Source organism: Xiphophorus couchianus, chromosome 15, assembly GCF_001444195.1.
Source record: "Xiphophorus couchianus chromosome 15, X_couchianus-1.0, whole genome shotgun sequence".
Classification (NCBI taxonomy): Eukaryota; Metazoa; Chordata; class Actinopteri; order Cyprinodontiformes; family Poeciliidae; genus Xiphophorus; species Xiphophorus couchianus.
The window spans coordinates 10,114,044-10,137,339 of record NC_040242.1 but is presented as its reverse complement, the minus strand read 5'-3'; the positions used below and the strand labels follow the sequence as shown (position 1 = coordinate 10,137,339).

Below are 23,296 nucleotides of genomic sequence, written 5' to 3'. Positions count from 1 at the left end.
TGCATTCATTTTTCCTTCAAACTGAGCTGATAGCTACTAAACTCATGAGCAATAAATTAATCACGTAACTACAAACAGATAATGTAAAAACAATTTCGATAATTTGACACTGTGTGCCTGCTAAATATGAATAATTTTCCTTTTTCTCCTGTCAGTATCCTTGCCATTAAAGCTGCTCCATCAAAGTCATCATTAATCAAATTTGGAGATTTAAAAGAAAATGTGGAATACTGATTGATGTATTATGAATGCAGACTTCAGTTACTGAAATAATCTGGGTGATTTTGAAAAGCAGTGACCTGTAAAAGTAATGTAAAATTTGAAAATGAGAATGTTTTATTTCTAGTTTCTCACACAAACCGTACTCACTTTGCTGCACTGAAGTAAAATTCTTGAATATTAAACAATATTCCTCTACTCTGAATGTTTGCTGTAGGGACAAGCTGAAACATGTCAGCATGTATTAATAACAAGAAGTGACTTATTTGCTGCTTACATGGCAGCAAATAAGTATGAAAACTAGAAAAAACTAGTGAGAGTTTTAACACACACTTTCCAAGTTTAAACATCGAAGGAAAGTTCAGCAGATACAGAAAAATAGCACATCCAAATGGCTCAAGAATAAAGAAAGAAAAAAATAAAATCACGAAATAAAGGTTTTGGCGTGGCTTAGTCAAAAAGTCCAAACTCACATCTGGTTGAGATGCAGTCAAACATTCATACTTGAAAACTCTCAAATGTGATTGAAATAAATCAAATCTGGAAAGAATAATAGGAAAAAAATTTGGACACAATGACAGAGACTCTTTCCCAGTTATCCCAAATATTTAATCAGTCAGTACCTCCAAGGGTGGCACAAGTTGTTAGTAGGTTTAGAGGAAGCGTGAAAAAACTGGCAAATATATTTGCTCCCAAGAATTTTGATTTTAAAAAGTGAGCAAAACAATTTTTCATAGGAAAATCCTACAAATTTCTATAGGTATGGATATCCAAATCAAACACTTTTTTATTGGTCTATTTAAAAATAATTAAAGATTATTTGTTTCAGGACGAACCACAGAATGATATTGGAAATAAATAATCTAAATTAGTGCAAGAGGAGAAACAAGCCAATTGGGCTTTGTTGAGAAAAGAATGCCTTTCTTTCCTACAAGACAATGTCCCAATGCAGAAGTGAGAAGTATAACAAGAAATTGGTTTCCCTGTCTGCACAAAACACTTCCAACACCTTTGGGATGAACCGGAACGCTGACTGTGAGCCAACAGCTTTTGTGTTTTCCCACTATGGCTGAGGCTGTTTTGTGGTTGGAGGAAAACACTTCCAGCCAAGTTCTAAAAACATTTTCACAGACTTCCCACTGGACTGAACATTGTTTCAGCCAAAGCAGAAAGCTTTGAGAGGAGTGGATACTTAATAAAAACTTAAACTTGTCAAAGAGGAAACTTAATCATGGCAAGGAAATGAGGTAACAGCAAGTGTTGAATATTACATGAATTACCATTGGATATGGCTAAAAATGTGGTGATAATTCAGGAGTCTCTTTATGTAATAAGAGGATTAATATTCATTGGTTGAAAGACTGCGTCTAATTTGACATTAAGATGGGCGAGTAGGTTATCAGACACTAAAAAGTGTGAATTTGACTGGATTCATTTAATGGTTAATTGGAGTGTGTGAGTGTGTGGGAAGGAGATATGACATAAGCTAGCGAGGAAAGCGTGCAGACACATATGAGTCAGGCTAAGTGTGTGTTGCTTTCTCACCGGCGTGCAGTATTCAACCATGGGGTAGTTGAGCTTGTGGCCCTTGGCAGTACGCCCAGAAAAGAAGCAGCTCTGACACACGTCGTAGTTGAAATGCTTCAAACTGCGATACCTACGTAGAAACGGAGAGAAGTGGGGGGAAAAGTGAGGAAAGTTGGGTTAGGATGTACTGTCATGAAATGTCACTTTAACATCCTCTGGGTCTGTTGTTCTGCGAGCGCACAAGTGAGCAGATACTCTTGCCCTACAACACGACTCGTCATCTGGAGAGCTGTCGATCCCCACTGTCACTCCGTCAACCACATGTTCGTAGACGCACAAAAACTATATGCAGACAGAATGACAGACTGCTGGATTTCCACACAAACAACAATCTGACAACAGCTTTGGGGTTGCTGTCGTCAGCAGCAGCTGTAGCAAGTGTGCCATTTAGCAGCTAAATTGAGACAGGAGCCATTCAGACATAATAGCTTAAGTCTTTTATCTTTCTCCCCTCTCCAGCTTCCCCAAGGTTAGCTGACTGATGAGCTACAAAAGAGAGCTATATATCAAAGGATGCAACAGTGCACACAACTGCGCCAAGTCAAATACACCATTACATCCTGACAGGAAGCATATTACTATGAGGAGAGGGCGTTAAGTCACCTTCATTCAGGAGGTGATGAGGTGGCCCTGAATTAATTAGTTTAGATACCCAACAATTCTGGCTAATTATGAAATCAACGTTCACTGCTCTTTTAAGAGGAAACCCACAAACATTTGAGAAGTACTTCAGAAAATTACATGTTGCATTACTTTAACACAAGTTTGAGGTGGGTAACAGTGGTGGTAACAGTAGATTCATTCCTACAGGACTACCATGGCACCTGCTTCACTCCAAGGTGAGATTAATTAAATGAAGAAAGCATCACCACAGATTAGGAGTAGTTTAAGCTACCATCTGAAGCAATCCAAACCAAACTAATGCCATTACTGGTGATTATAGTGACACACTGGAGGCCAAATGCTCCTTCGCTTGACTTTCAACCATCAGAGTTTCTATCTAACAATAACATAGAGGAAACACTGGAAAGTGAAAGTCAGTATTCATGTGTCCTTGATAAGAAGCATCATTTCAACAGGACCAATAAAGTACAATAATTTTGTACAAAAGTACCTGAAGAGATCTTTCTTTATGAACAAGAAAAAATATATATAAATTTTTGACTTTGACATTCTGCCTATAGGTGCTGTCTATATCAAAGTGGATGAAAATGTTATGATAATGAATGTAAGTATGAAAATTTAAATAATTGGACAACCTAGCTAATTACTGATTTCTATCAAACTTTTATCCTCACATTTCTTATTCATCAATTTATTTTTACAACTTAATCTCAAACGTGGTGATTATATTAGCTTGTTGCTTAATATTCAAATGTTTTTTATGGAGAATGTGAGAATGTATAAACTATTTTTAATTAACAAAGTGTAATTTATTTTTTTAAATTTAGTTTAATCAAAAACAACTGCAATTTTGTTTTTCAATAATGTAGTCTTTACCTCAAGAATATATATGTTTTCATTATTTTATAGTCAAATTTGTTTGGCATAAATTTATCATATTAGGCAATATTTGGAAAGAAAAAAGCAAATATAAGTAATATTAAAGACATGAGATGCATTTATCAAATACAGACATGATGGATGACGCACATTCTAATGCCCTAGGATAAGTTAGTTTCTGCAATTGACTAAGTCATTTTGAAGTATTCTTTAAAAGTCCTTTAATAAGTAATCATTGCCTTAAAGCAACCTGATAAAACAGAATTATAGATGTGCAATAAAACTTTTTGTCCTGCAAAGGAAATACAAACATTTAATATAAACTAATTTAGAGTTCACTCTTCCTAAATCCAGTTACAGAAAATATTTCATCCAATCTGAATAAGTTAATACACACATAATGACACATTTTACTTAATCTCATTAAAAAAGTTGCAGCCTTCAAAAAGAACCTAATTTTCTTGGTGTGATGTCTTCAGACCTCACAAAACGCCTGCTATGCATTTTCCTTCCTTTTTCATTTTTGCTATCTGCCTTTCCTGCCCACCAACGCTCGCGCTCATCGATCAATGACAGAACTTGGAAGATGTGTGCTTCATCAAATGTCTGGATGTGTTTCTCTTTCTGCTTGCAAAGCAATGGATCTCCAGAGGACAATTCAGCCACTCTGCGCGACTTCAGGCATGACGAAACTCTTTCCCTTTTGGCTAGATCGAGCAGACTTGGATTTCTTCCATCAGCTCACCAAAATGGTTGATCTTTATTTACCAGTGTGAGAGTAATTTATCAGACAAGCTGAAACCTTTGCAGCTATGGAAACATTCGGAGGCTTGTTAAGAGTTTTAAAGGCTCCATGTAAACTTTGAGGAAACAGAAATGTTTTATTTGTTTGTTGGTGGACGCTGTTTATTTTTTTAGGCATGTGTGCGTGCTTCATTACAAACCTACTGGTGGTATTTACTCAGTAGTATATCAGCTGCTGACATTTAGATAAATGTCTGCCCTCCGGAGCAGATCTGCCCTTTTTGTTCAAGAGTGAACAACCCACAAGAATGTCATATGATGGGTACGAGACCTCATTACAAGCTGCAGACTTAATCACCTGTCACACAATTTTGCTTTACAATTTTACACAAATGAACATGAGAATGTGAGTGTTTTTACCTGAAGCCCACAATAGGACACTCTTTGCAGATGTTACACTTGGCCTGATGTTTGGCCGTCTCTGCAGCAGCCACCCTGTGCAGGACGGGAAGCCAGACCATAGACTGAGGCTCCAGCCGCATCCAGTCCACAAACTGCCGAGGCTCCAGCTCCACCTTGTTGTTTACCTGTTCATAAAAACGACATGTGGCAAGGAATAAGGAGCTGGAAACCCATAAAGCAAAAGTTTATCAACCATATGAGGTTTATGGTTTCTATAAAATTTCGACAAAGCGAGGTGATGAACTGTAACGGCACTTTGCAGCATGATACAATCAAGTACATCTAGTAAATGCTGTAACCCTGTACTAACCTCCTAATAAACATGCAGACAAATTTAAGATGACCATATATATATTAGAATGAAAAATCACAGTCCCTGCTATGGCTGAGTCTTCAACAAGACTGAATAAGTTTTATGAGCTTCTAATTGTTCTTACAATAAACATTGATTGATGTTAACATCCCCATACTAATCCTGTAGCTGCGTTTTTAGTAATGATGGCCTGATCATTAAAAATCCCCAACCACCTGCTCTTAAACGCATTACCAACCTTGACCTGTTTAAAGAATCAGGATTTCTTTTTCTATTGTCTGTTTATAAATGCTTTAAACTGAAATTTAAATCATGTCTTTTGCCTACTGGCAAGCACTCCCTGTCACAGCAGTGTCAGCAAAATATTTTTAACAGGATGTAATAATGAGCCTATTAGACAATATAGCAGCTTTGACATGGTTGCCATTACCTCTACAAAAATCAAAGACAACCTTTCCATCATCCCTGACTCACATAAAGGGCAGCGAAGGAGGCAAAGGGCAGAATACACCGGTAATAAGAGGAGTGACTTATCAAAAAGCAACAGGATGTTCCTGTTCGCTTGATCCATCTAAAAAGCTCATTGTGTGACAGTCTACACAGCATCTTGGCTTTATTAGCGTATACGTCTACAAATACATTCATGCTATTACACAAAGCTAAAGAAGTCCTAAGATTAATATACTAAATAAATATTCAAACAGAGAATGGAGATAGTCAATTTAAAAATGCTTCATAACATAAACAACTATATAGTTGTTTATATAGTTGTACATACACCACTCTCTTTCCATTTCTCTATCCTTTATTATTAATGCTGCTACTAAAAATAACTTGTGTGAAATAAAATTTTCTATTAGTTATTGTAGATATAAACAAGACAATTTGACATTTAATAACATACATTTATGAAATCTTATATAAAATAGTCTGGGATGAAGATTCTAAGATGAATAGAGTTAATGTCCGTTAAGGATTGTTAGAAATTGCCTGGAAGAAAACATGTGCAACCTGTGGATGAATATTACGGTGTCATTGGTTCTGGTTACGTGAAGGAGACTTTTGCCCTCGGATTAAGAGAGAAGATTACCTCAGATATATTCTTCAGCTGGCTGACATCTCAGATTGTCATTAAACTCGTCACCCTTTCTCTGACCTTTGCCAGCACAATCTAACCATCTCTCCCATCACATACATTAGTCTCATCTTTGCTTTCTGTCTTTCCGCCCTGGCATCTAACTGCAGAATTATAGCACTTACAGATTAATTACTGCCTGGCTGAAAGGATGACCGGGCAGAAGGATGGATGGGAAAAATGAAGTAGCGCGACAAAAGGACGGAGACGGAGGCTAAATTTATGCCATGTGACTCCTTCATCACAGAGCTATTAAAGCAAATGGTCTTGGGGTTTCTGCAGAGTCGGTCACTGACCAGACAAACTGGAGCACAAAGCCAGCACTGTGTTTATGCAGGAGGTTTACTGGGAGATAGTATGTTATTTATCTGGTTTTGCCTGCCAAAACATTGTTGGACGTTTGAATGATTAATGAGGAGCTGAACTACAGCTGACACAGAGATTCATGACCAAACCTGGGAGCAATTTGTTTGTGTACATGTGCATGTTTGTGTACTGAAGCGTGCTCACCCCATCTATGTCCATGTGTTTGAAAGCATCAACAAGAAGATGTGGGAGAGGATTTCTTTGCAAGCTGAAATCTGCTTCACTGATATTTTTGGAGTTTCAGTGCAGGGAATCAGAAACATTTATGAGGCTCATTTAATGTCTGTCTCTTTTTTTATAATGGTCAGAGCACGGGCCAGGGAAGAAATAGTAATCACAATCAAACAGTAAATCCCTGAGGAAGAGCAACATCATTAAACCACAGTAAAGTCTAAAATTAAACCTGCGCTATATACTGACAGGCTATTGTAAAACTCAAAAGGACAGTCAGCAAATAGTTTGTGTCAATGCAGCATCTATTTTTGATTGTAGAGCAAATGACTTGAAAACAAAGTTGTTAAAAAAGATCAGCAACATGGTGCAACTAAAGAAAAAAAATATATTTTCATGTCCTTGTTTATTGTTTTGGACAAAACAAAAGTTGGATTTGTATTCACAATTATGTGCTACTTTGTGTCAAAAAATCTCAACAAGACATAAAAAATAAGTTCAAAGGAGAGAGCACTTTTGAAAGTCGCTTTATGCATTTGGAAGCCATGTATGTTTCTATCTGTGTGTTATCTTACATGCTGGAAGCAGCTACGGACGCTCGGTTCGATGTTGGACCCCCCAAATGCGGCCACCTCCCCCAGCTGCCTGGGGATCTGGATGGCTTCGTGGAGCAGCAGACCGAGCTGCCTCTGGTCACATGTGTCACCGGCTGACGCTACCTGGCTGAAGAGATCTGTGGAAGAGTGCAGCGGAGCAAGAACAAAAAGAATGGAAATAAAATTAGGATGAGGGAGTGAGGGAAAAGTCACAGAATGTGGGTGATTTTGAGAAGGAATACGCAGGTATAAATAGATACAAAGGGAGAAAGAGCGATGGTATAGATCCAAGTGGGAGGAAATGTGCTGTACAGTGTGTGTGCATGCAGGTAGGAGTTGGTGGGGAGGACACAGAAAGCACCAGAGGAACAGAATCACTTTTAATCTCTCCAACTCGGTTTTTCGGTACCAAGCTGTTCCCCCTGCTAATCTCTCCTTCCCTACTTCCAAATCTCCTGCTTCCATGGAGACTGACAGAGCTTCATTGGATGAGGATGGCTACCTGCTGACACTTGTCACATGTTGACATTTTTGTTTCTGATAATGTTATGAAACACCACAGTTATTACACAAAATGAGCAAACGGGGGTTATCCAGAGAAAAGGAGGACAGTGTTACAGCTCTTTCTGCTCCATTTGCAGCTGCCTTTGATCTCCATGTGCAGCTCGGCTCTGATGCCAGCTTCCACTAAGCATGTGCGCACATTTCCACACTTGCAATTATGTGCATTTATGACCTACTTGTCCCCTTTATTTTTATTAGCTCTTAAGACAACTGACCAATCAACGCCCACAGCTATAATAGAAGCTTTCTGATGCACAATTAGATATGACATTCAGAACTAGCACCAAGAGTGTCAAATGGCAGAACACCTGGTTAGGGATCTGTGCAAGGCTGTGCGAGTAAATGCATGGGATTGACAGTAAATGAAACTCCAAAGTAAGGGAGGAAGAACGCAATCAACCGTGCTTTATACCCTCCTCAAGCTAATAGGAACTGCCAGTGGAACGAATAGGCTCAGGGATGGAGTTCATGCCATGGCAAGAGAAAGGAAGAGGAAAAGGAAGAACAAGAGAGAAGCAAGGGTAAGAAAGATGGAACAATAAAGAAAGAGGAACTGTAAGACAGATGAACAATGGAGCAGGCTGTGACAGGGAAAGAAGACAGACGGAGAAAGATACGGCAGCAGAGACAAAGAGCAGGAAGCCAGACTGACAAGTCTTCTCCCAGTGCAGCAAGCCAATGCTCACGCCGTCTAATCCTCAAAAAGAAATCAGAAAGCAGAATTAAATCAAGAACAGGGGGAACGCAGGAGGTCTCTCATCCAATTAGACAAACCATTCTCCGACGCGTTTTCCCCCCTCGTCTCTGTGCTTGATTAATACTACTAGGATTACAGCTGTAGTGAAGCAGCGTGGGCGCAGACTGATATGCGTAGGGGAGCAGGGACAGCAGTGTGTGTTTTGGAGCATGTGTATTCCTGTAAATACGCGTCACCCACTCGTTTTCACTCACATTTATACTTCTCTTCCAAGTGCCCCTTGGAGAGAGACAGCAAGCCGATCTTCATGGAGAGAACGCGGATCTTCCCACTGCGACCGCTGCAGACAGAGAATTCAACACAAGACCATGAGGGCTTTGTTAGTTTTATTTTTAGAGCAAGCTTCTCTGTTTCAACAATGTTCAATGGATGGATTAGTAGTAGCAGGAAATCGTTAGGTGCTTGTTTGTGTGCATATTTGATTCTAATTCCTTTTTCTGTTTGCCCCCAAACGGCGTTTATGCCAGAAACGATGCTGGCTTACAGCATGTAGACACACCTGTTTATACAGTGATGGTTTGTTCATGCCAATTTGAATGTGAATGTCAGCTCTCAATAGATTTGTGAAACAGCTTACTCTGCTGCCAAACCGATGCTGTCAGTTGTTTATTCAAAATATTGACAATATCACAACATTCAGCACTGTGCACAATCTAAGTGTGCTCCCTGAATACAAACATCTACTTGAGAAAGTATTCATAATCCTAGAACTTTTTCCACATTTTGTCATGTTGCAACCTCAACATTAAATATATTTCAGGTTTTTTCTTTACAATTGTAAAGTGGATAGAAACCTATTAATGGTTTAATAAGAGTTTTGTGTCCTTTCATTGCATTTATAACTGCAAGTGTTATGATGTCCCTTCCATCTCTAAGACCATTTAGAGATTAAGTTTTCAGCTATTCTTTTATGTAAAATATCTTAAGCTCAGCCATATTAAATTGTAAGCATCTATGAATATTTCAACTCTAACCAGCTTTACTGTCCCTGGTGAAAAAACCCCATCCCCACAGCATAATGATGCCACCACCATGTTTTACTTAGGAGTCGTTTGAATCACACAAGCTCAGTATAAAAGAAGAAGCTTGACTGCAAGACTGATTACTTCAGCATAACCATGACAGAAATATCAGTCCTATCAATAAGTCGACAGCAAGTTGAAGGTCATATAAACACAGGTTTATATTTCATACTCTGTGCCAGATGCAACACTGATGATACCATCTCCAGACATCCTGTCACACACAGGCAGCCAGCTTTTTTATACGTTATGCCTGAAATGCCTTGACAGGTCACATAAAAAAATAATACAAATAAATAAAAAGCAGGTTACTAGCATCGATTTGTTTATTACTACAGCCGGATGATGAATTACAACAAGAAGAAATTAACAGAAATCAGACAGTGTTACTGACATTTGTGGCTGGGAAAAAATGAGAAAAATCTGATGTCTGCTGCAGCAAGAGTCACACAGCAAGGATTTCATAGAGAATTTTTGACAACAATTTTTATTTTTTATTTAATTTTTTTCAGGTTGTCTGTGGTCAAGTGTTGAATTGCCTGACAGTTTCTGTCACACTAAGCAACCTCAGAACACCAATTAAGGCTCACAACCAGAAGCTTTTGCTCCAAGACAAAACATTTTGTCCTCAGCGTCTAGTAATCTCACAGATTTAATTTAGCTTTAGTGATGCCTAGTGTTAGTTTCTATATTCTGGGAGTCTGGGTGTAGCTGCCCCACAGCCCAAAATTTACATTTGGGTCTAATCTGACCAAACCACCTTTTCCATCTTTAGTGTGTTAGCCACATAGCTTGTAGCAAACTCCAAATGGAGTTTTTACAGCTTTGTTTTAAGGCCATTTATCTTTTAGTCAATATTCTACAAAAGGGCAGATTTTTTGAGTGCTCAAGAAATGATTAAGCTGTCAACCTGTCAATGCAGTTGTGCCATCCTCTTCCTGTTTCCAGATAATAGCTATCGAGATGCTAAAAGCTTGAAATCACTTAATAACAAAACCCTGCTTTAAAATACTCTCTATTGAGTTCTTTCATCTTCATCATGTTGTTTGTTCTTCAAGATCCTCTAACAAACTTTTAATCCTTCCCAAATTAGCTGTATTTTCCCTGCAAATTAAGCAATTCAATTCATACTTGATTTTATTTGAGGGTATTTAAATAAAGGGGTGTGAAATAAATGTACACTTTTGAGATTGTTCTATGCAAAAAAGAAAAAAGTTTCAAAATCATGTATTCATCTCCTCGCACTTCTTAATTGCACTACTTTTTGTTAGTTTATTAAATAAAATCTTGATAAAATTATTGTAATTTGTGTTTGCAAGTGTAACAAACTAAATTTTAAGGTGTATAAATACTTTTACAAGACAAATCAACAGATTTAATACGTACGTGTCATAAACGTTGAGCAGCCAGTTGAGGCACATGTCAACGCAGAGAGGCACGTTGACCAGGTCTTTGTGCTCCTGCTCCAGGCCGTCGTAGATGGACGTCAGGCAGTTGATGACATCTGGGACGGAGAGCAGGTGGCTGTTGTTGGTGAGTTTGTGTTGCTCAAAGGTGTTCTGGGCAACACTGAGATCCAGCAGGTCCACTGCAGAAGAGAAAAGATCAGAGTGAAGAGAGGTGGGGGGAGCAAAATGGATAAAGAATGGGGATCAGGAGAAGTTAGTGAAAGTCAAGGGGATGGGAGAGGAAGAAGGTTAACAATGACAAAGAGAGGGGAGAAAGGAAGATTTGGAGAGGAAAACAGAACCATTAGTAACGTTTCTCTGACTAACTCACTGAGCTTTCAGCAGCAGCCCAGATTACAAGAATTACGACAAATCCAAACAGAAAAGAATAAGAAACTGGAAATGGCATTCACTATTTATAGACAAAAAAACTCAAAATTTCAAGGACATTTCAGCTGAAGTAGTCCAAAATGACAAGGAGCAGATAAATCAGAGCAATGATACCTATATTAATATGAAAGGAATCTAAAGCATAGACAAATGGGGCAGTTAATGTAGCAGTCAGACTTTTAATTTAATTTGTTGGCTCCTTCGTCACAGACAAAAATAAGACCGTTATTGTTAAATCAATCATAGTTCTGATATTCTCCTTCTCAATTTTGGGTTTTATAAGTAAGAAAGGGCAAATAGAATATCTAACAGGCAGAGCACTAAATCCAAAGCTGCATGATCTCACACCTGCACCAAAATTGTAACAAAATTAGAGTTGCCTGAAAAAATTTAATCAAAAATATCTGATAATTATCTGCACCACAACTAAACAACAACAAAACCATGTGAAAGTATTCACTGAAGGGCAAAGAATCAAACATGGCAATTTTCAAGATCAGCAAATTGTTTAAAAATGAAGTCAGAACAACAAAAGAGTTGTAAAGAAGAATTTAAAAGACATTGCTTTTAGAGATGAATGTTGTTCATTCAGGCTGCTTCTTTTAAGAAAGGATAGGGACCTTTAGAGCAAAGTTGCTCTGTTTTGTCCTTTCGTCATTCCAACCCTGAGCAACAACATAGATTAGAAAACATTAGCAATCTGTTGGAAGTTCTTGAGTGAAGATAGACAGAAGAACAGAAACTCTGCTATTAGTAGTGGGTCATTTCTGTTTCCAATAACTGAAGAAACTGCATTTAAGGGGGATAGATCAGGGGAACACCACTATTTTGGTCATTTTGTATTTCTTCCTTTTTTGCCAAGAAGTGAATGAGGTAATCAATACCACACTTTAAGTTTATCCATCTGGTCAGCATCAAACAAGCTCTGCCAGTCGGTCCGTTTCACACAAAGACTCAAATGAAAGAACAGCTGGGCTCTCTCTGCCCATTAGGTTTCAAGTTTGTTAATTAATATATTATATCTTATTTATCTTGGCGAGTCAGACAGCAAATTAGCAGAGTTACAAAGAACTTTAGGTTCAAGTTGAGGGCAAACCTGTCTACTCAGGTTTCTGAGCAATCCACTAAATTTATTTGTTTTTCAAGCTCAACTTAACAGATATCAATCTATTTCTAATGGAAAGATGGACATACTTTTCCAGATTATGTAAGAATATTGTCTACTAGATCATATAGTTAACAGAAAGCCTTATTTTTTGTCACGCATGGACTCTTTTATTGCTATAAAAAAAAGTCCATGCATTCTAAACTGTCTATTAACAGTTTAGTGTCTGCAAGAGTATGAATAAGAATCATGACCTACAGGGCTTATAATCTTCAGGGAAAACTCAAATTCTGATTTTGTTTTTATTGTTTGGCAACCAATAAAAAAATATTCACTGTTTTGCACAAATTTTTTGAAACATTTTTACCTGAGTGCCTCATTGTTATAAGTGTGTTATAAATGCGTTTCTCAATTTTTACCCAATTAACCATTTATTCGTATTTGTTTAAAATATAAATGTTTGCCATTTTCTTTACACCACTCTAGCTTACAAACACACAGTTAGTGATCCTTCTGCAGTAAAGGCTTTTTTCACTTCACTGCAAAGTGTTTTCTCTAATCTAATGAACACCACAGAACTGCAGAAGCCTGAATCAAAATGAGTCAAACTGATTTATTCTTACTGCAAAACTATTAGATTAGAGAAGCAAATCAAAGATGGCAAACAAAAACACCTGAATCATTAGAACTGATTAAAAAACAGCAACAAGCCCCAGAAACAGTAAACCATGGTGCATTTGTGACATTTTTAGATCTTTTCTGCGTTCATACTCACTCTCAAACATGCAACAAACAGCGGGATGTAAATGAGAAAGCCCCTCTAATAGTGTTCTATTGCCATAATAATGTCAACATCTGGATAATAGTCATCATTTGTCACCATTATTACACTGTGCTGATTTCAAGTAGCTGCTGCCATGCTGGGTGAAACCTCAGAGGAGAAAATCTGCATGCAACGGCAGAGGGGGTGTTGGCGTGTGTGTGTGTGTAGGTAGGTAGGTAGGTAGGCGTGAGAGCCACATGGGACTGTATGTAATAGCCGCCTTAATCAAAGCTTCCATTACAAAGCAGAAAATATGAGCTCTAACATTATGAAAAAAATAAAAAATCCACCTGTGCACACTAAATGAGGCTGTATTCAACAAGCTTAACACCAGGAACAGCTGTGGCTGTGTCGACAAGATCTCCCACCCACAGACACACGTAGAAATATATAAATATATTCATGCAGCAAAAGGTAATTTAGAGCAAGGTATGCCTGGCACCTATGCTGCACTGCCACAGCACCTGGCAAAGTTTCAAATCATTACCTTTTCCCAAAAGAGGAAAAAAAAATATCAGAAAGAGCAGACTCTGGCTGTGGACATTAAGGTGAGGATGTGTGCATCTTACTCACAGCAAAGAGCCTTTTGTAGTCTGCGAATCTTCATAGCTGTCCGGTACGCTGAGAATCTCACATTATTTAAGTCCGCTGCAGGCAGAGGGGAAAAGACAGGAAGATGAAAGGTGAATCGACAATGGGGAGAAATAAAACCAACGTGGGGAGATCAGAAAAACACAGAGCAACACAAAGCTGCCTGCAGGGCATCACAAGCAGGATCCATGTCTTCACTCAAATCTTACTTGTCTGCAGCAGAAACCAAGATGAAAATGTAAAATGTGTGTAATTAGGTCGGTCAGTTTCCATCCCCAAGGATGGACGCAGCTATTTGTCGAGCTGCTGCCCTACAGAAAATGTTCCCAAAGTTTCCGAGGTTATTACCAATCAGGCTGCTCATTAATGAACAGTTGTAATGGCCCTCCCTCAGGGACTCAGACATCCATTAGTATATTGACAGTGAGTGCAAAGGAGGCAAGCTATCAGCAACTGTCTAAAGTTAAACCCAGATGCTAAGTTAAACACAATGTTTACACACCTCAGGGGCAAATTCCTAATTTATGAAGCAAGTTAAAAGCAATTAAATCCCCCACAGTACTTGTTTTCCTTAAATCTTGAAGTATAATATTTTACCAAGTCCAAAAGCAGAGTTACTTTCCTGAAGGAGATATTCCCAGCATGTCATGAAATTTACAGTAAGCATGTAAAGCTCATCTGCATTTTATCAGCATCACTGGCTACAAAGTCCTTAAACATACTAGTTTGACACAAAAAACAAACGATTATTCTATCTATCCTACTTTTGTGACATAAAGTATTGTCTTTCACAAACAGCAATCATAAATTTAATAAGTTATTGCACCTGAAAGGTTGATAAGAAAAAAAAACATGTAGTTTTCACACATTTTAGAAATTAAATTTTTTAGAGATATCGAGGCAAGTCATCATAACGCGAACAAGGAACAAAATAAATCTATTATATTATTGATCTGTTATTTATTTTAAAAGAATATAAACTTAGGTCGATTTTGTGTCTCCAGACAAATTTAATTTAGGAGGTAAAATGGTTAAAGTGGCTTTATACATCATAAAGCCTGCAGATGCCGATCTAGACGAGTAAATCACAGCTAAATGCCACTTAGAAGTAAAACACATACATTGCACTTGAGATTAAGGGCTTTGCAATAAATCTACTTTATAGTTTAAGTCCATGTTTTCTGGTCCCAAATGATTTATTTAAAGAAAAAATGTAAATAAATTGTATTTAAGTAATTCAATTGCCCATATCCAACTATGAGAGTAAATGTTTATATGTTAAGTGCAAAAATACAACAATTATCAAACTGAACAGGTAATTATGTTAAACAATCATAATTTTAATCATGACAAAAAAAATAATTGCAATTTTTTTTTCATTCATTAGACGTTCCTTAACCTTGCAGGATTCTGATAAACGCATAACTTGAAGTCACATGAATCACTTTTGCAGGTGTGTTTTGTACCTAGAGATTGGTAGAGCTCCGTCATCTTTGGATGATCCCAGCAAGTCGTTTGTGTCTGGTGACTGAAAAATAAAACATCAAGAGAAAACATTTAGACTGAAGAACAAAAATGTCACAAACGCAAAGTAAAAAAATAAAACTGCAAAGATGACCAGAAATATTTCTGGGATGCCAGCTGATAAAAAAAATATGACAAAACTGAAAAGGAGCAACAATAAATTGCCTAGAACTAAGCAACATTTAGCTTGATTGACTCAAACTGGTCAACACAGTCTGCTGGCAGCCTTTTGGAAAATCCAAAATTAAGGTAGGGTTTATAGGTCAAGAAAAGATTAATTTGCAATATTACTGCTAAAATGGATTAATCCACATTTTCGTGACAGTTTTCCTTCTTTTAATATTCACAGTGTCCTTAACCTCAGTATTGTTTAGCATCTCTGTTACTGAAACATAAAGTGCAGCTGTGGGTATTAAGTAGTTTAAGTCCATGTACGTATACATGTATGTACTCTATACACATAGAAACTGCTATGCTAGCAATGCTAATTGGCAATCTAAGATGCTAAACTTTAACTATTTTGTCTTTGCTTTAAAATATTAGTCAATCTTGTTCTCAGTGTAAATATTTAATGTCCAATCAGGGTCAGGATGACTACAAAATAGTTCAAATGTTTAGATCTTCTAACACATTTTTAAAAGTAGATTGAATTAGGGTAAAATCAAAGTTGGCAAATCAAAGCTTCGATGAAAGAATCCTTACATAAACTAATGGGAACATGGCCTTTCAACACACACTGTGCATCATAATTTAGTTTTTCCCAACACTGGTGACAGTTTTATTGTAAACTTTCTTTCTATCGTCTCTAAATCGGGGCCAGGGACTAAAGAGCTGTTTCTGAATCCAATATAGAAAACATAAAGTACTGAACAACACAACAACACACAAACACTCCCAAATCACACAGAGTGAATCACTCTCATCACCACAGGGCGTCTTTTTAAACACCACAGGACATAGAAATAAGGAGAACAAGTCCCGAGTCCCTAGTCACTTCTCCACTTCAGTCCCAAACAAACAAAAAGAAAGGAAAAAAAGCACAAGAAGATCAACACTGCATAAATAAATAAAATAAGATGCATGTCAAAGTCGATCAAACTCAGCCGCCTTGACATGCACAGGACCACAAAAAAGAAAAAAAAAAAGAAAAACTCTGACTCAAGCTGCAAATGCAAGTGAAGTGCATCTATTTGAGGTGTGCAGGCTGTGGTGTAAACCTATTTTTTTTAAAAAAGCACTTGACTGTCAGGAGACGCACTCGGATCCAAGCAGAATGTTTGGAGAAGTTTTCCACAAGACAGTTTTTGAAATGCAGAAGATCCCCTGTGGATTCTGCAATGGCTCGCTCTGTGCTGACTGTCAGCAGGAAGTAAAGTCAAACCGCTGCAGTGGATGGCATAATCTCTCCAAGTACACAGATGTTCATCACTATTCAGCAGCTGCGCAGACTGATAACCTTTTTCACAAATGAGCAGCCATCGCTAATGCGCGACTCGCCCCTCGCTGTTGGGTAACAGAGTTTGCCTAAACTGTCAATAAGCCTAAATGAAAGCAGCGAAGGAGATTTGTTACCATTCGCTCCACACAAACACAAGAACTTTGGGAAAGATTACCCACTACTCACACAAAAACTGGTCCAAAATTATTTTTAGAAAATGTTTAACAGTTGCAAACAATTTCCTCAAGCAAAAACATCCAACACAGCTCACAGCTCACAAAAGCCATAATGAGAGCAAACAAATTGCTAACTGTTTTATTGAAACACCCGCCCTTTCTGCAGTGCCGACTGTCAAATTATGTTTGTAGTTTTGACTGGAACAAAAGCTATCTCACAAAGCTGCTTAATTTAGGATCACAGGACCACACACATTTAAAAGAGAAAACTTAAAGAGCAGTGAACAAAATCAGATATTATGGTCTGGAAGCCTTTTATACATCAAAATTTAAATGACATGTCATATTTAAATGGTATGGGTCATTTTTCCATGATTAGGAGTTGTGTTCATGTTGATCTTATTATCAGCAAACTACAGTTGAAGGCATCAAGGCTAATTTATTAGCCTTAATATATTAGAAATGCACCATGAAATCAGCCGCTGACAGAAATCCGATGATTTGTAACTTGACCTGCCATGACAGCTGATTGGCTGTTCAGAAACTCAAAAGGCAGATCCTACTGCACAGGTAAATGGTATTGAAGGTCAAAGTTGGCCATTTTCACTATCAAAGGCATCTGCCAACGCAGAGCAATTTATTAATGTTCCCAAATCATCAAAAGGGCAAACGGACCCAGAGCTTACTGACAAGAAGGTTTAAAAAGGTTGCTCTATTTTCACTTTCAACCTCTGTTTGCTACAAAACATCATAAATTTGAAGCCTTTGAAAATATTATCTATAGATTCTAAGAAAGCCATTAGCTCAAACTTTAGCATGACAGTAGATGACCAACGGATGATCTCTAAAGTCTTGTGTTGTAGATATTTTTAGCTGCAACACTTTTCTGTTGTTTATTTCTTAGTTTTTAAAGCACACTGTTCAATCTAAACTGAAACGTGAAAAAGCAACCAAACACCATGAAACTGCTTCAGAAAGCATGACAGCATGAAAGATCAGACCAATTTGAGATATCAGAAAAAAAAACAACCTTGAAAGTAAAGTTTAAGCAAGTTTTCTTCAAAAACTGTAGTTTAAAACTTACCGTAAATGTGGCTTTTTATGTAATAAGATCTAATAAACATCTTCAACTACTTATTAACAGGAGATATTAAAGCGTTCTCTGTCACCAACACTAATACCAAAAATTTAGTGAAACAGTTGGTCAGATTACCGTCACTTCTGAGGTACAAATGCAGAGACTTGAGGCATTAAGGTGGATCAAAGTTGATCTAGCTTCATTTGGTGACTCTGACAATTTAAAAAGCCTCTTCTTGACTGTTTTTACCCATATGCACCGTCAAATCATGAGATCTTTCTTCTTTTACGCAACAATTCATGCACACTCACACTAACTTTGAAGTGAACCTTTCTTCCCAGGCAGTTTGGCATCTTCCCTTTTTTGAGCCACACCAGAGAGAACACACAACATCATTTGGCCTGAAGTTAAAAAACATCAGCAATCCTTACAGCTTCACTGGATTGAAACATCTGTGATCACAGACTTTTGTTAACTCGAAAGTGATAAATCTGTCTTCTAAATTGCAATATATCCAAAGCTTTTACCTCTAATCCCTGTCTAGTGACTAGCTACAGACACAAATGCAGCACATGTCAGTCCTCCCCTTTTACCTTACTGAAGTCTATTTTCTTCATGACTGTGACTTCATTCTCTTTTTGAGAACATGTTACCTTAATTTCCTGCTGTTTCTGGTTTTATTGCTTTGGGAAGACAAGCTGGGGAGGATGACGTGTATGTATCCACCAGACTGCAGGGTGGGGAAGAAATAACCTTTAACTCGAAAATTTTATAAGATTTCTGTCTGGCTGAACGGGGAAAGCAGTTGAAGCAATTTGACAAAAGTGACCCTCTCAGACTAACAGATCGCCTGCTGTGACAATTCAGCTTATTAAGAATAATTGCTTTTTCCCTTTGACATTTTATGTGCGACTTTCCCATCCCTCGCTGCAGTTTCATTAAAGGTTAAAGTGATTTTCATTACTAATTTCATCCCTGCTGTTCCATAACTAACAATATACGTCCCGCTACTCCAGTTTTACACTCGTGTATTTCCTCTGGGAAACAGGGAATGTAAACGAAAGAAAGCCTTCTAGGAAAGCATCCACATTCTTTGTGCTTTCAGAGATCAAAGCACCAATCTGAACAGTGGCAGAACAGTAACATGGCTGGTGGGAGTTCGTCATTGTCACACGCTCAGAGAGGGACATGAATAATCATGAGTGGGCAGATGAATGACTCCACACGTGTCTGGAAATCCAAAGAAATGAAATTAGTGAAGGATTGGAGTGAGCCAGAGGAAGATTTCGGGACTATTCTTTTTCATTCACTGACAGCTCCTCCCAGTGCTTATCAGAAAGAGTCAGTGACAGGTGATAAGTGCCTTCATTCTCCACCTGATGTCTTGTGCCTTTTCTCTAGCCAACATCTCTTCACCCTGCTCTTTTCTGTACTTTTTTGCTCCTGTACCACAGCTTCATTTTGCCACCGAACTTGGAGCGCTGACAGAGTAGTTTTCCGATTAAAAGTTAAGCTAACCACACTAAGACGGCATTGCACTCAAGTTATTCAGAGTAACATCTGATTTCATCTCATCATTTGAACTCTACATCACAGGGAGGCAAAAAATAAGGGTAATTTTAATCAGGGGGGCCTTTGTAACAGAAGAAAAGGTGCACATCAGGAAAGGAGGAGGAATGTGGGGGAAATAAATGTGTCAAACAGTGATGTGAGTATCCTGAGAATGCCTCAGCACTGAATGCAGCCTGTGATTAGTCCTGGGGATGAATTCAGAGTTCATCGCAGGCAGCTAATTAAGTGGGTTTTCAAAACTGAGTGCTGGCTTTCATGTTCTGCGCATGAAGGAGAAGGAAATTACACCGAAAGCAATCTACATGTTTGTTGCAATAGGAGAAATTGGGTTTCCGAGTGCCTTTTGAACTCTTCCACATTTTGTCACAGTACAACTATAAACCTGAAAGTATTTTGTTGAGACTTTATCGGACAGGCTAACACAAAGCAGTGCATAATTAGGAAACAAAGAAGCACAAGGTTTTCAAGACACTTCATAACTAAAAATCTGTAAAGTCTCTTATGCTTTTGTATTCAGGCCTCCTATGTAGAACCACCCTTTGCTGCAGTTACAGAGGGACAAAAGCCCCCTGATACAGAAGTTACAAACCCTAAAATGCTGCAAGCATTTTAGGGTTTGTAACTTTGTCTCAGCCAGCTTTGAACATCCACAGACTGAAACTTCTGTCCAATCTTCTTTTCCAAAGAGTTCAAGTTCCCTCAGATCAGATTGAAATGACAATGCTTTGATCTCAGCTATTCTAGAGTGACTGGCTGTATGGATAAGGTCATTGTTCTACTGTAAAGTGAATCTCAACCACTGTCTGAAGTCATCTGCAGTCAAAAAAAAGACAACTGCCTTTCTAGAATGTTATTTATAAAAATATAGAAAAACATGTATCATTTCATGCATGGCTTTTGGGATCTGAATACTAATGGGGTGCACTGTAAGGTGCCATGCTCCTGTCTCACTGTGGGTGTCTGTTTACTGACTTGAAGCCTTACTGGAGTTCATCTGCATCTTCATGTTTATCTAACCAAGCATGAATGTTTGCATCACTGCTCTATGTGCATTTGTATGCAAGGTTTTGTTTTGCTTGAACTGAGTTGCCCACACGTGTCTTGTTTGTGCACACGTGTTCTGTCAGTGTGACAGATGTAGGTTCACTGGCTGGGCGCATCTGTTATCACAGGCAGTTTTTTTCTTTCTGTTTTGTTTTTTGTTCCAAACGTATAAACTGGTCCTGCGAGCCCTGTCGGGCTTTAATCTCTTATCGCCTCCAGCATCAAGCTGCTGCAGACACAAACACAAACAGGTGTCAGCCAATTTTTAGGACTCTATCCTATTTTGAAGTTTCTGAATGGGAAAAAAAAATCATCCATTCCTAAGGAAGAAAAACATTTTCTGATCTACAAAGAATCTAACAATGTGTTATTACAAAACTATTATATGCCTTAGAATTTAGCAAATAAAAGTATTGCGTCACTCCAGCACCTTCTGATTGCTGAAGCTTTTCTTAAAGGTAGCATGACATGTAAGTTGTGGTTTAAAGCAGGTGTCTAAAACTTTGATGTGAAGTTTTCTCTTCGAGTCAGCCAGCCAAAAATCAAGTAGAGTTCGGATTCAGTTGTAAAGTAGTTTGGTGGCACAAGTCCTATCCCCAGATAATGAAACTTCAACATCTTTAAGCCTGACATTTCCAGAGGAGCAGAAAGAACTGCAACTGTGAGAGAGTATCTGCACCCATTTGAGCAGGAATGTAAGATTTGTTCGGAATGGCAAAGATTGTGATGGGGAGCAAAATATTAAACTGAAAGCATTAGGGTTATTGTTACACTCAAAAAAGCTATAGTAAAATACAATTATTATGAAATTCTTAAACTGAATCAGCAATGTCAAGGTGAAACAACTGAACTTTAACATATCCAGGAGCATATTCCTAAATAAAAAGTCCCTAACAACAAGACAAATAAAATGTGTACACGTGTCATGCTAAGAACACGGTCATAGGTACCCTTGCCCCATCAAACTCCCTACTTTCTTTGTCTTTTCCAGGTAGGAAAAGGAGCCATTTTTCACATGACACTTTGTACCAATCATGCTTCGATGTGTGGCTGGATTGGGGGTTTTTTGGACCTATTTTGACACCTGACAACATCAGGGAATCTCTTATACTTTCCTCATTGACCATTCTGTGGAAGTGTGGATTTGAGCATTCAAGTCACGGTTTCATCAGGGCCCATAATTTATTGTAGCAAACTGGTTTGAAAGCCTATCAGAGCTGCGATCATCAGGGATGAAACGAGCACAATCAGAGTTCAAAATGGCATTTTTAAATTATTACTTATTAATGTGAGAACTTAGCGAATACTGTGATTATTGTGGTTAAAAAGCAAGCAAGTTTTACTCCTATAACAATCACCAAATAAATGTCCATCTTACGTATATAACAGTCAAAAATCTTCAAGACAATATAACACAGTTGTTAATGCTTATTGCCAACATAAGCTGCCAAACATATTTTAAAATGTCATGTCATAACTTTATCTCTACTTGTAAAAAGCACAGTGCGACATCGTCTCGTCTCTGAAATAAAACTGAATAGCAACAAATTTCTGCATCTCTAGAAAATGCCCAAGCTGATGAGTAATGACAGTTTCTACTTCATATTTTACTGGGACATGCATACATTTTAAACATGCACTGAATTAATTTTTTCCATACATACTTGATGTAGTAGGGAACCTTGTTCTGAGAGACTGCACGTTGCCAGGGGAGCTGTACAGATGCTGCAAAGAAAAATTAAAAAAAGACGAGGAGATTAAATTCAAGAAGCAACTCAAATTGAAAAACCATCCTAGTAAACACTGCATACTCTATAGTAATCATTTCAGTGTTGAAGCCTGACTTTAAATGAGCTCCACATTATCATAATGACGCAGAAACACATTTTAATATCTGTTGCGGTGCTAAATCCGGTTAAACAGCAGCGCTCAAGAAGTTCTGTGGAGCAATAAGCAGGAGAAATTTGGTGTGATTTATCGCCATACCACTTTCCCTCCTCCGCGACACAGCTTCACTCTCAGATAGAGAGATGAAAAGACAGTAAGAGAAAGAGATTAAGCAAGATTGGGAGATATACGAGATGAATAGAGCAAGATAAGAAAGCGGTACTTTATTGATCCCCGAGGGAATATTAAGCTACTAGTGTAATGAGAGCGAATGTGTGATGGAGGAGATAGTGTCATAGTGTCACGAAGATGAAAGACGACTGGTATTTTGTCTGGTCTACTTGCTGAGCTCTCAGCAGCACTTGCTCAGTAAATTTGTGTCTGGCGGTGACGCAGCAGGGTGACTGAACACCTGCTCTGGATCACACGCAGAGCATTTAGTCTCCGTGCCTGACAGCCAGTGAAGAGTATCAGGTGGAACTCAAAGAACTCTGATGGATGGAAGATCATGAAAAATGAAGGAAGAAGGAGAGAGGAGAGGAAAAGAAAGGCTGCTTTGTTTAATATTTCCACATCTGTCTTCCATTGTGGAGGTTTGTCTCCAACTTTCTGTACAGACCTAATGACCACTTGAAAGAAGGAGTACAAGGAGGGAGTCAGTAAAGATGTCATTAAGCATTGCATTATTAAAAAGTGAAGTGTTAGATCTGCAGACTGTGAGAGAGAGTATCAGAGACTATCTAGTAAATCTGGAAAAAGAAAAACAAATTTACCTTTTATT

General features: G+C 38.1%; 1 protein-coding gene across 9 annotated transcripts in view; it reads right to left on the bottom strand.

Moving 5' to 3' along the window:
- Nucleotides 1–23,296, bottom strand: part of utrn (utrophin) — a 181,236-nt gene that overhangs the window by 31,405 nt on the left and 126,535 nt on the right. For all 9 annotated transcript variants that reach the window (XM_028040704.1, XM_028040702.1, XM_028040708.1 and 6 more), the window contains 8 exons: nt 22,293–22,353; nt 15,263–15,324; nt 13,779–13,853; nt 10,826–11,027; nt 8,612–8,697; nt 7,076–7,233; nt 4,474–4,640; nt 1,765–1,876 (listed from right to left, as the gene is read on the bottom strand). In XM_028040704.1, coding sequence (XP_027896505.1) covers nt 1,765–1,876; nt 4,474–4,640; nt 7,076–7,233; nt 8,612–8,697; nt 10,826–11,027; nt 13,779–13,853; nt 15,263–15,324; nt 22,293–22,353 — 923 coding nt within the window. The remainder of the gene's footprint in view (nt 1–1,764; nt 1,877–4,473; nt 4,641–7,075; nt 7,234–8,611; nt 8,698–10,825; nt 11,028–13,778; nt 13,854–15,262; nt 15,325–22,292; nt 22,354–23,296) is intronic.